Source organism: Macrosteles quadrilineatus, unplaced genomic scaffold (genome assembly GCF_028750875.1).
Source record: "Macrosteles quadrilineatus isolate MER2022 unplaced genomic scaffold, UCM_ALF_1.0 Scaffold_8__2_contigs__length_117827958, whole genome shotgun sequence".
Classification (NCBI taxonomy): domain Eukaryota; kingdom Metazoa; phylum Arthropoda; class Insecta; order Hemiptera; family Cicadellidae; genus Macrosteles; species Macrosteles quadrilineatus.
Window position 1 is genome coordinate 77,693,414 of NW_026542601.1, and position 13,968 is coordinate 77,707,381.

Here is a 13,968-nt window from a genome sequence, read left to right on the forward strand (position 1 = left end):
TGCGACTTTGACTTTGCGCCGAGCCGAGTCGACGAGTAGCCGACCTTCTGCTTTCAGTTTTTGAGTTTTCCTCGTCCTCGTCGTCTGCAGCGCTAACAACATGCAGTCATGCAGTGTTTCCGTTCTCAATCTCAAGTTTCGTAATCTCCTGCTCCCTTCTCCGCTCCTCTCTAAACCACAGCACACAAAAATGGCCTTCAGAATCCATTTACACACGACACTCTCAAACACACTATACAAATAAATAACAAATTGAACGAACACACCACCATGATGACTGATTGATTCTTTATTTCCCTCTGATCTGATCCTGATTAAACTTAGATTAAATTTTGGATGTTGATGATATAATTTTTACCATCAAGATTTCATAATTAATTTAATTTTAAGAATATATTATTTAAAAATAAATTGTCTGCAAAAAATTATCAACTAAGCCCACAATCGTCAAGGGGATCTTCACGATGAACAAGGGTACCCAAGACACAAAATAGGCCTTAAAAAAGACGGTTACAACAACTACAGTACTACAACCTAACCATTATTTGATTATACACAAGAATGAAAATCTATGCTTCAACGGAGTTAAAGGTGACCGTGTTACAACCATGGATAAAGATAAAACATACTCCCTTGATTTGACTAGACTAAACACACGCATTGACGCATTCTGTTCTGATGATTCGCACCGATCTTGAGGACCACGTCAAAGAAAAAATGGTGGTACCCTAACAGTCCTCTTCTTTATTTATAACACCCATAATTGTATTATGAAACGACGATACCACATAACTTCAAAAGTCAGGGGCAAGCGATGTGCATCCGCCTCTTTGAATTACCTATATGACCTCCTACAGTTATCGAATCCTCAACTTCTTATCATGTCATGTTATCTTTTCTGACCATTTTTCTTGAATCAGGGGGGTTACTAAGTAGCCAACAGTTTGCTTACAGAAGTGGAAGATCAACCGTGGATGCAGTATGCCAGTTCTGTACCTTTGTAATGGACGCAATGGACAATAATGAGGTTGTAGAAGCGGTTTTTTGTGACCTGTCAAAAGCATATGACTGTGTCAGCCATCAACTTGTGTTGAGGAAGATGGAAAGTCTGGGGGTTTCTCATCAGGCTAATAGGTTGGTGGCAAGCTTCCTTAAGAATAGAAGGCAACTGGTAGTGGCGGATGGCAGAGAGTCTGGTTTAGAGAGGGTAAATATAGGCGTCCCCCAGGGGTCTATGCTGGGACCATTGCTGTTTTTGGTTATGATAAATGACCTTGATTGCTGCATCCCGGGCAGAACCATTATCTATGCTGATGACACGACCATCATGTCCAAGGGAGCGGATTTTGGCTCTGCGAGGGAACAGACTGAGCTGTCATACAATGAAGCCAAGATCTGGTTTCAGGCCAATGGGTTAGCTCTTAACGATGAGGCGAAGACTCAACGTGTGTTTTTCTCTTTAAAGAAAAATGAAGACCAAGATGTGGCCAAATTATTGGGTTTCCACTTGGGCCCTAAGTTAGATTGGAAGGACCATGTTGAAGTAATTTTGAAAAGACTCAGCAGAGTAATTTTTTTGTTAAGGCGACTGCAAGACAGCGTAACTCCCGACTGTGTGATGTATGCATATTTTGCCTTTTTCCACAGCATAATTGCTTATGGGATCCTCCTATGGGGACATGCAGCCAGAAGGGATGAAGTTTTCGCTAGGCAAAAAGAGGCTATCAGAACAATCTCAGGAGTGTGGAGTCAGCAGGAACACTGTAGGCCACTGTTTAAACGGTTAGGAGTGATGACTGTCCCCTGTCTGTATATGTCAGCTTGCCTGTTGTGGTGCAAAGAGAGTGAACATGAGCTTGAGGTAAGGAGTGATGTACATGAGCACAACACAAGGAAAAAAGACTGCCTAAACCCCCCTAGATTTAGGCTGGCAAAGAATGTTAAGTCCTTCAGGTACAGCTCCTTTAAGATGTTCAATAGTCTGCCAGAAGACCTCAAGGACTGCAGTCTCTCAATCTTTAAAAACAGGATTAAGCAACTTTTTATAGAGCAGGCATTTTACTCTGTGGAGGAATTCTTCGAATTCATGGAAAGTGAGAAACAAAACCAGCCACTTCGCCAAGCCAAGTAAAAGTTTTTTATTTTTTTTTTTGCATGTGTGTGCGTTTTGAGTGGTTCGGATTCCACTATAAACTGTAGGTCCCTTAGTTGCCATTAGCTGTATGGGCTATTAATTAACAGCTGTGTCTAAGGAACATGTCGGCCTTAGTCACTAACAAGACTACAAGATCGCGCCACTCATCCTACACTCATCCTTCACTCATCCTTCACTCATATTTGGGTTAAAATACGCACATAGTGGCGTCCCCATCTTAAATAATTGATAATTGATAATTGATAATTAATTGATAATTGAGTTTTTTAACGACAAGGCCCATTCCAGTCTACTGGTCAACGGCTGCTTTCTTCAAGGTATCAAGGTAAGGTATCAAGGTATTATAATATTAGAGAGTTGACAAAGAATGCATGCTTAAATGATAATCAAACACCAGTGATATTATAGCTGATATTAAGTTGATATTATAACTATGTACACCATCACTTTGGATGACCTCACAGACATCGAATTACGGCCACATTTTCCTCACCAGGTTCGTTTCCTTCAATGGCTGAGTGTTCAGTCAGGCACCCAGCAAAGTGTAAGATCATTCATCCTACCCCATATATAAAACATATTCCATATTCCCTTACCCAATTGAGACACAAAGGCAAGACGAGCTTTGAATTCAATTCGTATGAGTGAACTAACAATAATATTTTCTTCAGCTGTTTCATAAGGATGACAAATTTCAAAAGAGCACAATTGATAGTCATTCCGAAACCTGGGAAGCCTCTTGACCAGGTAAGTTCTTACCGACCCATAAGTCTTTTACCAATAATGTCTAAGTTATTTGAAAAACTTCTTCTGAAAAGAATACAAGAACTTATTAGCGAAGATGTGATTCCTGCACATCAGTTTGGTTTCAGACGGAAACACAGTACCATAGAACAGGTTCACCGAGTTGTTGACGTGATACGTCAATGTATGGAAGATAAAAAGTTTTGTTCAGCTGCCTTCTTGGATGTTAGCCAGGCATTCGATAAGGTGTGGCATGTTGGCTTGTTATATAAAGTAAAAAAGTTTTTATCCCATTCAATTTATAGCATTTTAAAATCCTACCTTCAAAACAGGACTTTCCAAATTAAATATCAAGACGTCCTCACTAACCTACGTCCAATTTAATCTGGGATTCCTCAAGGAAGTGTCCTCGGGCCGTTTTTGTATATTCTCTACACAGCAGATCTCCCAGAAAATGAGTTGGTAGAAATTGCTACATTTGCGGATGATATTGCGGTTTTGTCTGTTCATCATGATCCAATCAAGCTTCTCTAAATTTACAGCAAAATCTGAACATAATTACTGATTGGTTTAAGACATGGAGGTTCAAAATTAATGAAACTAAATCTGTCCACATTTCTTTTACTCTAAATCAAAATTCTTGTCCTCCTGTCACAATAAACAACACCCAACTTCCCGAAGTAACTGAGGTTAAATACTTAGGTATCCATTTAGATAGGAAGTTAACTTGGAAAACACACATTTGGAGAAAACGGCAACAACTAAATTTAAAATCTAATCAGTTTAATTGGCTCATCGGAAGAAAATCAAAACTTAGTCTAGAAAATAAATTGTTGCTATATAAAACTATATTGAAACCAATCTGGACATATGGAGTTCAACTATGGGGCTCAGCGAGTACTTCTAATATAGAAATTCTCCAAAGATACTTACTTACTTGATACTTGATACTTGGTTACTTCATCTTTGACCAACAAAGTTGGATAGATTGCGTCTTATTTACATTAAAAACATTTAAACACAAAACATATATATACAACTAAGCAACAATGGCGGGTATGGCGGTATTATTTACAAAAACCAGAGGCTCGTCAAAGATTTCTTGCCAGGAGTAAAGCGGTCTACTAAGCAAACTCTGGCGTAGCGTCAACTTGAATCTCTTTTTGTCAAGAGCACGAACTCCTATTGGCAGTGTATTGAAAAGCCGAATAGCAAGTGATGGGTAGGAGTTAAGAGTGTGACTGAGTCGGCAGCGGGGCAGGTCAAGATCACATGCTCTGCGCGTCCCATAATCATGCTGTACACTTCTAGTTATGAAGGATGGTTCATTTTCTTTCAGGAGGGCTAGGATGTTAAGCACGTATTGGCTGTGAATGGTCAGGATGCCAAGCTCCTTGAAAATAGGCCGACAATGGTCAGTTGAACTTGACGATGTTATTATACGTACGGCCTTCTTTTGAAGTAGCAGCAGACTTTGGGTAGCGGGGCTATGTCCCCACACAGCCAGTCCATAGTTTATGTGGCTATGGAAGAGAGAGTGGTAGACCATTAGCAGATAGGGACGAGTGATCTGGTACTTTAGTTTTCGTACAAGGAATAGAATTCTGCTATACCAATCGACAATGCTGAGGAAGATAACAAATGCACCATGGTATGTCAGCAATAGAACACTACATCAAGACCTTAAGATGCCTACAGTTAAGGACGAAATCATGACCATGAGTGAACGATATATTACGAAATTGGAATCTCATCAAAATCATTTAGCTCTTAACTTATTAAACAACATGGATACAATTTACAGGCTTAAGAGGCCATCAATTCTGGACCTGCCCTACAGATTTTTGTAAAGTGTTTTTATTGAAAAATTTGTTGTTGAGAGTGCTTAACAGCTATTTTTAATGTTCCAAAGTCAATTTTTCGTATTACATAGTATTTACTTATTGTTCCGTATATAATAGAACAGATTGTAAAGTAAATAAATAAATAAAAAAAAAAAAAAATCTGCTAAGAGGGTATGTTTTATCCATGCCCTCTATGATAATAATTCGAATCATGAACCTCAACATTGATTATGTATTGAGAAAATAACAGTATATAACACAGCTTAGAAAATCAAGCCTACCTTCTTCTGCCACTGCCAGTCATTGCCTGCCATGCCAAGTGCCAAATTGATAATTACAATTGACAACATCAAAATCAAAATTGATCGGACTTGGGCTTCTGCTAGTGCTGTGCTAAGTAAGTGCTAGTAGTACAAAAATTGTCCAGTCAAACTAAATAGAATTGTTCAGTTTTGTGTAGCGCCTAAAAGATTTCACTTGATTTATAATGTGGGCTGACACCGTCCTGATCCTCTTTATTTCAGTTTGTACTGCATTTTTAGGAGAAGGTAAGAGAGCGCTTTGAATCAAAACTTTCAGGTTAAGCCTAGAATGTTTTTAATTTTTTAAATTCTTTATTTTATTTGCCTATTAATGATACTAGTCTATAGCCTAACCGAATCGTCTCAAAAATAATTTATATGTAAAAGGAACACATATTGGGCTCAAGCTTTACTTCACCAAGAGTTATGATTTTGCTATCAGTTTATTTGTAGCATTTAGGCTAGGCCTATTGACTTTTGGACTAGGCCTAGCCTAGGTTCTTTCATTGACTTATTGGAGTTGTATTAATAGTCAAAGGTTCTTTCCAATTCCGGTTCTCTAATTAGTGTCGTCCTACTAGGATATTGGCCATCATATTGCCTACTGAAAATATTCCCTTTGGTTAATCATAACCACATATGATTTCCTTGTTGTACATTTAAGTAAAGTTAGCAAAAATAAGTTAACTGTGGAAGGGAGGGCTCTGGCAGAGTATGGATTTAGGCTGTCATGAAGTTTATCTAAGTTGCCATTAAAGGGTAGGATAGGTGAAAAACAACAATGTATCAATTGTTACAATTGATATAACAAGGTGAGTCGGTGGCGTCACAGACTTTGGGCCCAAGGCAGCTGTGTCGTGGGTTCGAATCCTGTTCACTGCCGAAAACATTTTATCAGTAACGTACAGTTCCCCTTTGTACTGTACCGACTCACCCCTTGCTTTGCTGGATACGTTCTGTTCCACGCACGGGCAGTTAGTCTATGTGGATGGGCAAATGCAAGGTTAAAAGAGGCCGCCAACCTCTTTTTTTAGAAAAAAAAACAACTTAGGGAGTTGGGGTTTTATTTAGTTTTGGTTATTGATTGAATGTATAAGTACTTTTAACGGCTGCACTTTACTTTAGGTCCTACACACATTCGAATAAAAATATCGATTGTTTCATTCGATATATCGTTTGGTTAGTTAGGTTAGGTTAACCTTACCTAACTAACCAAACGGTATATCGAATGAAACAATCGATTAATCGATCGATATTTTCATTCGCATGAGTGTAGGACCTAAAGTAAAGTGCAGCCCTTTTAACTTATTGTTCGATAATCCAATGAAGTCGGATATCAAGATCTTGCCAAAAAAAAACCAACCACCTTATTTCTCTAAGCTTTTTGGGTATATTCATTCCGTTTATGCTTTTCTCGACATTCTTAGCTTTTTGTTTCATTACTAAAAACTACTATGAACCTGCTCAAGCTATGACTTCGCTATGTACTTAAATGACCACTTGCATTAATTTACATTATTACCTACTTAAATTTAGAGGTTTTTGAAAGAAAAGGACACAACACATCATTACGAAGATATTACAGTTAAATAAATATAACAGTCTGTTTTGACATTAGAAAAAATGTAGGTAAACAAAGCATCTGATCTGCTGTTATCTTGGCCAACATCGGTTGAGAATGGGATGAGTACGCAGGTTAGCTATTTTATCTTTGTATTAACTTTTAACAAAAACTGTTACTATTTTCCAACAGTTTGGCTAAATTTCCAATGTTTTTGAGGTTAAGGGCTTAACATTTTCAGGCTCAAACACTGTAGTTGAATTTCTCCGAGAATAGCTTTCCTCCTCCCTAAACCCCTGTCAATTGGTAACATAAATATGCCTACTAATAAATTTTGGATTTTGTAAGACCTTCTTTTATTGCACATTTTCACAATACAGGTACATATATAAAATTTGATAATTCTAGGTCTCATAATTTGTGATAATGATCATCTGTCAGTACCTAGTTTTGCCTTTTATAAGTATAGAGATAAAGTTTTGAAAGTATTGTTTATCCACAGAAACTACCTTCAGTTATTTTTTTCAAATACATTTTTATTAGACATTAAATTCAAAACAGTTCTTAGGTAAACATAAGACAAATGCATGATATGAAGTACTACTGGCATAGAATCCATCTTCCTTTCCACCAGGCAGCCACTTGATCAGACATATCAGTCTAATGCACAAACAACTCTAGTCAGCATGAAGCCATAGCAGTTTTAAACTTAACTCCCAGGTAGCTTTTAAGTTACCACAGGTTTTGCTATGTAGCCTAATGTCAGTAAACACTAAGATTAATCGATATAGACATTTTATAGTACCTCGACATTTTCTCTAGTAATATTGCTCATCTTCATTTTTCCAGGATTGACATGGCTGATGGTGTATCGTACAGAAAAGTACCAGAAATTAAAGGCAGAAGTTGAAAGGCAGAGTAAACGCTGTAAGTTGTCAATTTGTTTTCTAGATGTTCTGTTTTGAAGTTGAGGGTAGAACTCTGCTAATCTGACCATCATCTAGTCCGACCCCTCGCTTAATCTGACTGTGCCATCGCCTATATCAGTGTTCGTTTGGATTTCCAGTCGTTCCATTTAACATTAAAGATTTTTCTGCCATTGTAGGAGATGAAAATTATATTACCGGTAGCGTGAAAGGTGTTGTCTTCTGTAACCGTGGAAGACGTTAACAATTTTGCTGCAACTGTGGCAGATCTTGCCTGCCCTTTTCACTGGTTCCAACCATGGTCCCAGTCCCTTAGGTGACGGATAAGCGGGGTTGTATTGTATAGACTAGATCTATAGTAAGTTTTGTACTGAATATCCAAGTGATCTGGGTGTAGCGGACCCATACACAAGAAGCATATGAAATGGTTTTGGTAAGACTTACAAACAGTGGGTGTTTAAAAGGCTGGGATGAACTGGAAATGATATCTTTGCATGAAGTTAGACGACCAATATGAGCTTATGATTATTGTCTGCACACTTATCATAATACATGAAGCTCGTATGCAGAAAAAATTAAAGGAAATCTGGCAGCAGGCTGTGTTTAATGGCAGATGTAGGACCTAAACAAATAGACAATAGCATAGGTACATGCAGATCAAGGAGATTGGCTCACCGTCATCTTGCCTATGCGAGACTGTGGTATGGCTACTTGTGTTTATTGTAAAATACTATAGATTTATTTAACCTTTATTAAAAACATAGAAGTAAAACGTTTTACCTTTTTGCAGTAGAGAAACGGAAAGAAGCTCATGGCGATTCTCTTGACAAACAACAGAAAAAAAAGATTGAGCGAGAAGAAGAGAAACTGAAGAACAATAATAGAGATCTCTCGCTCGTCAAGATGAAATCCATGTTCGCTATCGGTTTTGCATTTACAGCTCTTTTGAGCATGTTCAACAGCATGTAAGAAGTCTATTTTATATTTCAACTTTTTTATGAGTTCATTGTTGTCCCTTCTCTTTAAATGAGAACTTTACTTTTTCTTTTTTCACATGTAAACTATGCTTTACTATGTTTACATAAAAAGTAACAATCTAAATAGGCCTAGTGAAAATATAACAGAATATTGTAGTCTGTACTTTGTTAGATGTTTTCTCATAAAGAGTATTAGATTGTGCTTGATGGTTCATTTTGGAATGGTTCTGTATTTTCTTTTATGTTAATCGGTTTGTGGTGGTTCCAGTTTTGACGGGAGGATTGTTGCAAGGCTCCCATTTGTTCCTATATCTTGGCTGCAAGGTCTTTCCCACAGAAACCTGCCTGGAGACGACTACACAGAATGTTCCTTCATATTCCTATACATTCTGTGTACAATGTCCATCAGACAGGTAAGTCTACCCTGACTCATATTTCTAGACTATACAAACTTGTTTGATTTCCCAACATTTAGTCAGTAGAAAATACTAAGGCTAATTTAACTTTTTTGTTGAACTTGATATTGTAAGATGGGAAAGTTGACATTTTTTTTTGGAATATATCTAATCTAGTTTGCCATTGGGGTCTAAATGATTTAAAGATTGATGTGTTTTCGATAGGACTGTTGTTTAAACATAGTACTTCCATCCAGTGTTAAAATACTGCTAATAATCAATCTATCTATCTCACTCCATTCTACAATTCATATGTAGTCGAGTGGCTACAGCTCACCTTCAAATCTGAAGGTGGCTGGTTCTAATCCAAGCGAGATCGTTTCCAGACCCAGATGCCATTTGTCATTGGGCTATGAATTAATGATGCTATGTAACAAAAAAGATCAACGTTAGATAGTAACAAAACCAGGGTTTGGACCGTTCCCTTTCAAAAGGTAAAAAATTTTGCAGGTCAATTAGATGATAATCTGCGCTGGAATATCTCTTAAGGTACAGTTTTCCTCATATAAGAAACCCAAATATCGTTCAACTTGATATTATTATTACCAATTAAGAAGAGGGTGCAATTAGGTACAATTTACCCCACACATTTTTTTTATTTTGTGTGTTTTTGTTACAGGCGTAAAAACAAAAACACACAAAATAAAAAAATGTGTGGGGTAAATTGTACCTAATTGCACCCTCTTCTTAATTGGTAATAATAATATCAAGTTGAACGATATTTGGGTTTCTTATATGAGGAAAACTGTACCTTAGAGATATTCCAGCTCAGATTATCATCTAATTGACCTGCAAAATTGATAATTTGCTAGATGGTGATGTTCTATCTGAATATATAATTCTTTCAGGATATACAATTTTCTTTGAAATAACTGTGCCTCAATCTATTTCTTAATTATAAAATTTAATCATACTGCAAGAATTAAAAAAAAAATATTTTACCTTATATGAATCTCAGCACACTGTGTTACAGTGATATTCGTATGATACCATCAGACACTTCCTGCAGGTAATGTGTTAATTGTTGATACATTTTAATGTTTGAATAGTAATGATCTTCAATAATAGATTTTTTACTGTTTGTAAAGTTGGATTTAATTTGCATTTTGTTGAAAAGTTTGATATTATTCCAGAATATCCAAAAAATACTCGGATTTGCTCCTTCTCGGACTGCCAGCAAGCAAGGAGGTGGTCTTTTTGGGCCCCCACCACAGCAATTTAAATAGAATTTCATCAATTTGTATGTAGAATTTTGTTATAATTTTGATTATCTAATTTTTCTCCTTAATTTATTGTTTTTTATTTTATATTTTACAAAGTTATATTTGTACTTTTTGTTATCATTAAGACTGGAGTGTTCTATAATAAAGGTATCTTGTGTAAATATAAGTTATTTGTTGTATCTTTGATTGCTATCCCCTTAACCTAGAAAGGTACATCTTCATGAAGGGTATCAATACGTAAATTTGATGTACTGCCGGCCATTTTACTAACACAAAGGGTATTGACACTTGTCTGACGTATTCGTTCCAAGAAACCGACTAAAAAAAAGTACACGAAATACACTACGACCCAACCAAGGCAGCCGTCACATGGCAAATGACTGCTGATAGCAATTCTGGAAGGAGGAGGGTGGGGAGTGTGACGCTAAACATAACTTGGCATGTCAAATTTATGTGCGATATCCATCCAGGTTTAGTTATTAGGCAACAAAGCATAGTAAAATAGAAGGAGTATTTGTTAAAAGTTTGAGTTGTTGTGATGCTGCTGATTTGTGTGTTAGAGGGAATAAATCATTCTGAATTTATAAAATACCCCCGCCGCAGCAAACCTGCAGACTAAGCGAATTTCCATTTGACTGATTGGATTTACACCGAAATGTCTACTTAAAAATATAACATTTATTTCCGATTTAAATAAAATTAGTTTAACAAGTACTTAGGTTTGCTGCATCAGGGAGGGTAAACTGTTTTTTTTTTTTTTTTTTTTTTTTGTAAAATGTGAATAGTTAGTAAGAAATAAAAACATTTTCCAAATTTGATCAAAATATGTTCACAAACAAGCAAACTACAACAGTTTACTTATTCTCCATAAGAATAACATGGGAATTTTAAAGTTAGGCCTACAATTTTTTGGAATTTTCTCCGTAACCATTAGGCGCATAATAACGCTTCAATATACTAAATTATTTGTTTTTTTGAGCTTTACAAAATGGTTTGGAAAGAAATTGCTAAATTTTATGTTTTTTGGGTCAAAAATGGGAAAAACCTATTTTTACCCCATAAAACCCCCCGTAAACACCCGTTCCCATGGTCCGATCATGCTGGATCGCGAACTCGTTCGAATAAACGTACGTTTACACGTTTGTACCAAATTTCATCAAAATCGGATCATTTTTGCTCGAGTTATCGTGCTGACGGACACATGTATATATATATATATGAATTTGAACGGATGGTGTTTTTGGCCTCTAGGGACCTCAAAACGAAAAAAAAAATCGGTCCCGCGCCCAGGTCTTACCATGAGTACTACGGTAATAGCTTATTCCCTATATGGGAAATTCGCTAATAAAAAGTCGAGAAAAATAATCATTAAACCTCCGAATAATTAATCACCATTTTAATTACTATTCGCCCAATCCCTACACCATGACACCTCTCATAAACTCATTTTTAATTAGGATGAGACATCATCCAAACCCCCAAAAGGCACATCTAGAGGATTAGAGCTTTAAATTTATACCTAATATGACTAAAAAAATAAATATTTAGGGGTTGATTTGCCACACACAAAAATCCAACAAATTCTTAATATACTAGGCCTATCCAGAAAATAGATTACTTTTTTGTCTGTATCCGCTAGGGGCGGGGCTAGCGCCATCTTGGTGTTAGTTTGTTATGCAGCTCAGTCGGCATCTAGCCGTGCTAGTAAGAGGTTTCTGCTTTACTCCGTTGAGTTACTGTGACAGTTTAAAATGTCTGTGTTCATTGAAAATGCCACAAACTGTGAAGTGCTTGCAAAAAAAAAAAAAAATTATATAGTTTGTTAACCAAGCTTTTTGGTTGATCTCGTGCAACAAACTTCGCAAAATTTGTGGAAACCCATAGAGTTCCGTTATTGTGAACTTTCGAGTTTTAAGGACATCCGTATCGACAAGCTCGGCAGTCACAATGCTGGGTTCGCTCTTCGTCGTGAACGTTAGTTCGGCCATTTTAAAATTTGATGACCCACTGACGAACTCCACCTTCAGTAATGTTTTCCCCATAAACTTCACAAAGTTGCCGATAGATTTCTATCGGTTTACAGTATTTTGCAGTTAAAAACCTTAAAACTGCACACACTTCACAGTTTGCGGCATTTTCAATTAACACAGACATTTTAAAATGTCACAGTAACTCAACGGAGTACTGCAGTAACCTCTTACTAGCCCGGCTAGATGCCGACTGAGCTGCATAACGAACTAACACCAAGATGGTTACGCTAGCCCCACCCCTAGCGGATACAGACAAAAACGTAATTTTCTTTCTGGATAGCCCTAGTAGATTCACCTTTTTTAAGGATTTGCACTATAAACTAATTTTTATCTTATGAAAAAGGGTAAGTCAACAATAATAAACGTGTATATTTTTTCAGTTTTTTATTTACAAGTTTGATTCATTTAGGAAACTAAATACAAAATTAAAAGATCCAGTTTACTTAAATCGGGCAACATATCAATAGGAAGTTCAAGGAAGTTAGACATATTTAAATCCTGGACATTTAAAAGTAAATAAATGAAAAGTAGGTGAAATTTGAATAGGGAATTCATCAAATAAAAGATATAAATTTAAGAAAATAAAACATTGAAGAACATAAATACATAAGCACATAAACACCTTCTTACTAAAATAAAGAGGTTGGACCTAAAGATAGCCTATTTCCTATGAGGTGAATTTGCTAAATAGGAAACAATGAGTGTGACAGATTGGCAGAGAAGTAGAAGTAATATAGGAACATTCAGGAAATTGTGGTACAAACAACTTAATTGTTTAAGCTATCTGCTTATTTTCTTTATTCAAGCATGAACTAAAAATCTTGTTGTAGGGCTGTGATATGTTTTTTTTATTGCTATAAGATAGCAGCACTGTCCCCCTACATATAGTATGCATGAGGATATTTTGGTGGTGTTCAAATGTAAAAAGTGACCCAAACCCTTGACTTCAAATATAAATAGTGCAAGTAGACTTCTCCTATGGTAAAATCTGAATTGTTTTTGTTGGGAACGCTAAGCACTAGTTTAAACAAGTTTTTCCCCTTATTTCAGGGTTAATTTTATGATTTGTGCTTTACTGTTTGGTTGTGAAACAAGAGGACATGTTACAAATAGTTTTATTTGGTGAAATAAATAGTAAACCTTCTTCGGATGGAACTAACATTATAATTGTCTCCAGGAGATCCATAAGTATGAAAAGGGAGCATTTTTAACCTTTAAAACTTTGATAAGAATGTTCCATATGCACTTTCCCTCTCTGTGCTTAGATAGTACATGTCGCCACAGCAAATCTACATCAAAAGTGGCATTGATTTTGTACAGTTAAAAAATAAATTAAAATAGCTATACAAAGATATGTACACAACAATTACACTTTCCATCTGGCACATTAACTAAAAACTCACATAAGTAATCCAACATACTATTCTTAAAAAACAAATTTTAGCGGAGTATTTTTTAAATATTATTGTATACACATTATTCAGATATTAACTTAATAAGTACCAGTATCTTTCTTGCTTTAAATCATTTAGAGGCCGTGCAATTTAAAAACAAATTCCAAGGAAAACATTTCTTATGACAAATTTAACTTTTTTAACATTGGAGCAAGGTTTTCTTTACACAACTTAATTTTAAACATTAAAGCTCAAAGCAAACAAAATCCATATTACAGAGCTTTTAACACTTGTCTATCAGGCATTTATTTGGGTTATTAATTAATAAATAAATGTAATAGTTATCACACAACTGTT

The 13,968-nt window shown here is 36.0% G+C and overlaps 1 protein-coding gene across 1 annotated transcript; it reads left to right on the plus strand.

Moving 5' to 3' along the window:
* Nucleotides 1-5,114: 5,114 nt before the first annotated feature.
* LOC129001260 (calcium load-activated calcium channel) lies at nt 5,115-10,347 on the plus strand. Its single transcript, XM_054428493.1, has 5 exons — nt 5,115-5,291; nt 7,456-7,533; nt 8,323-8,497; nt 8,778-8,922; nt 10,098-10,347. Exons 1-5 carry the CDS (start codon nt 5,231-5,233, stop codon nt 10,188-10,190), a joined length of 552 nt encoding a protein of 183 aa, XP_054284468.1. The 5' UTR covers nt 5,115-5,230; the 3' UTR covers nt 10,191-10,347.
* The last annotated feature ends 3,621 nt before the right edge of the window (nt 10,348-13,968 follow it).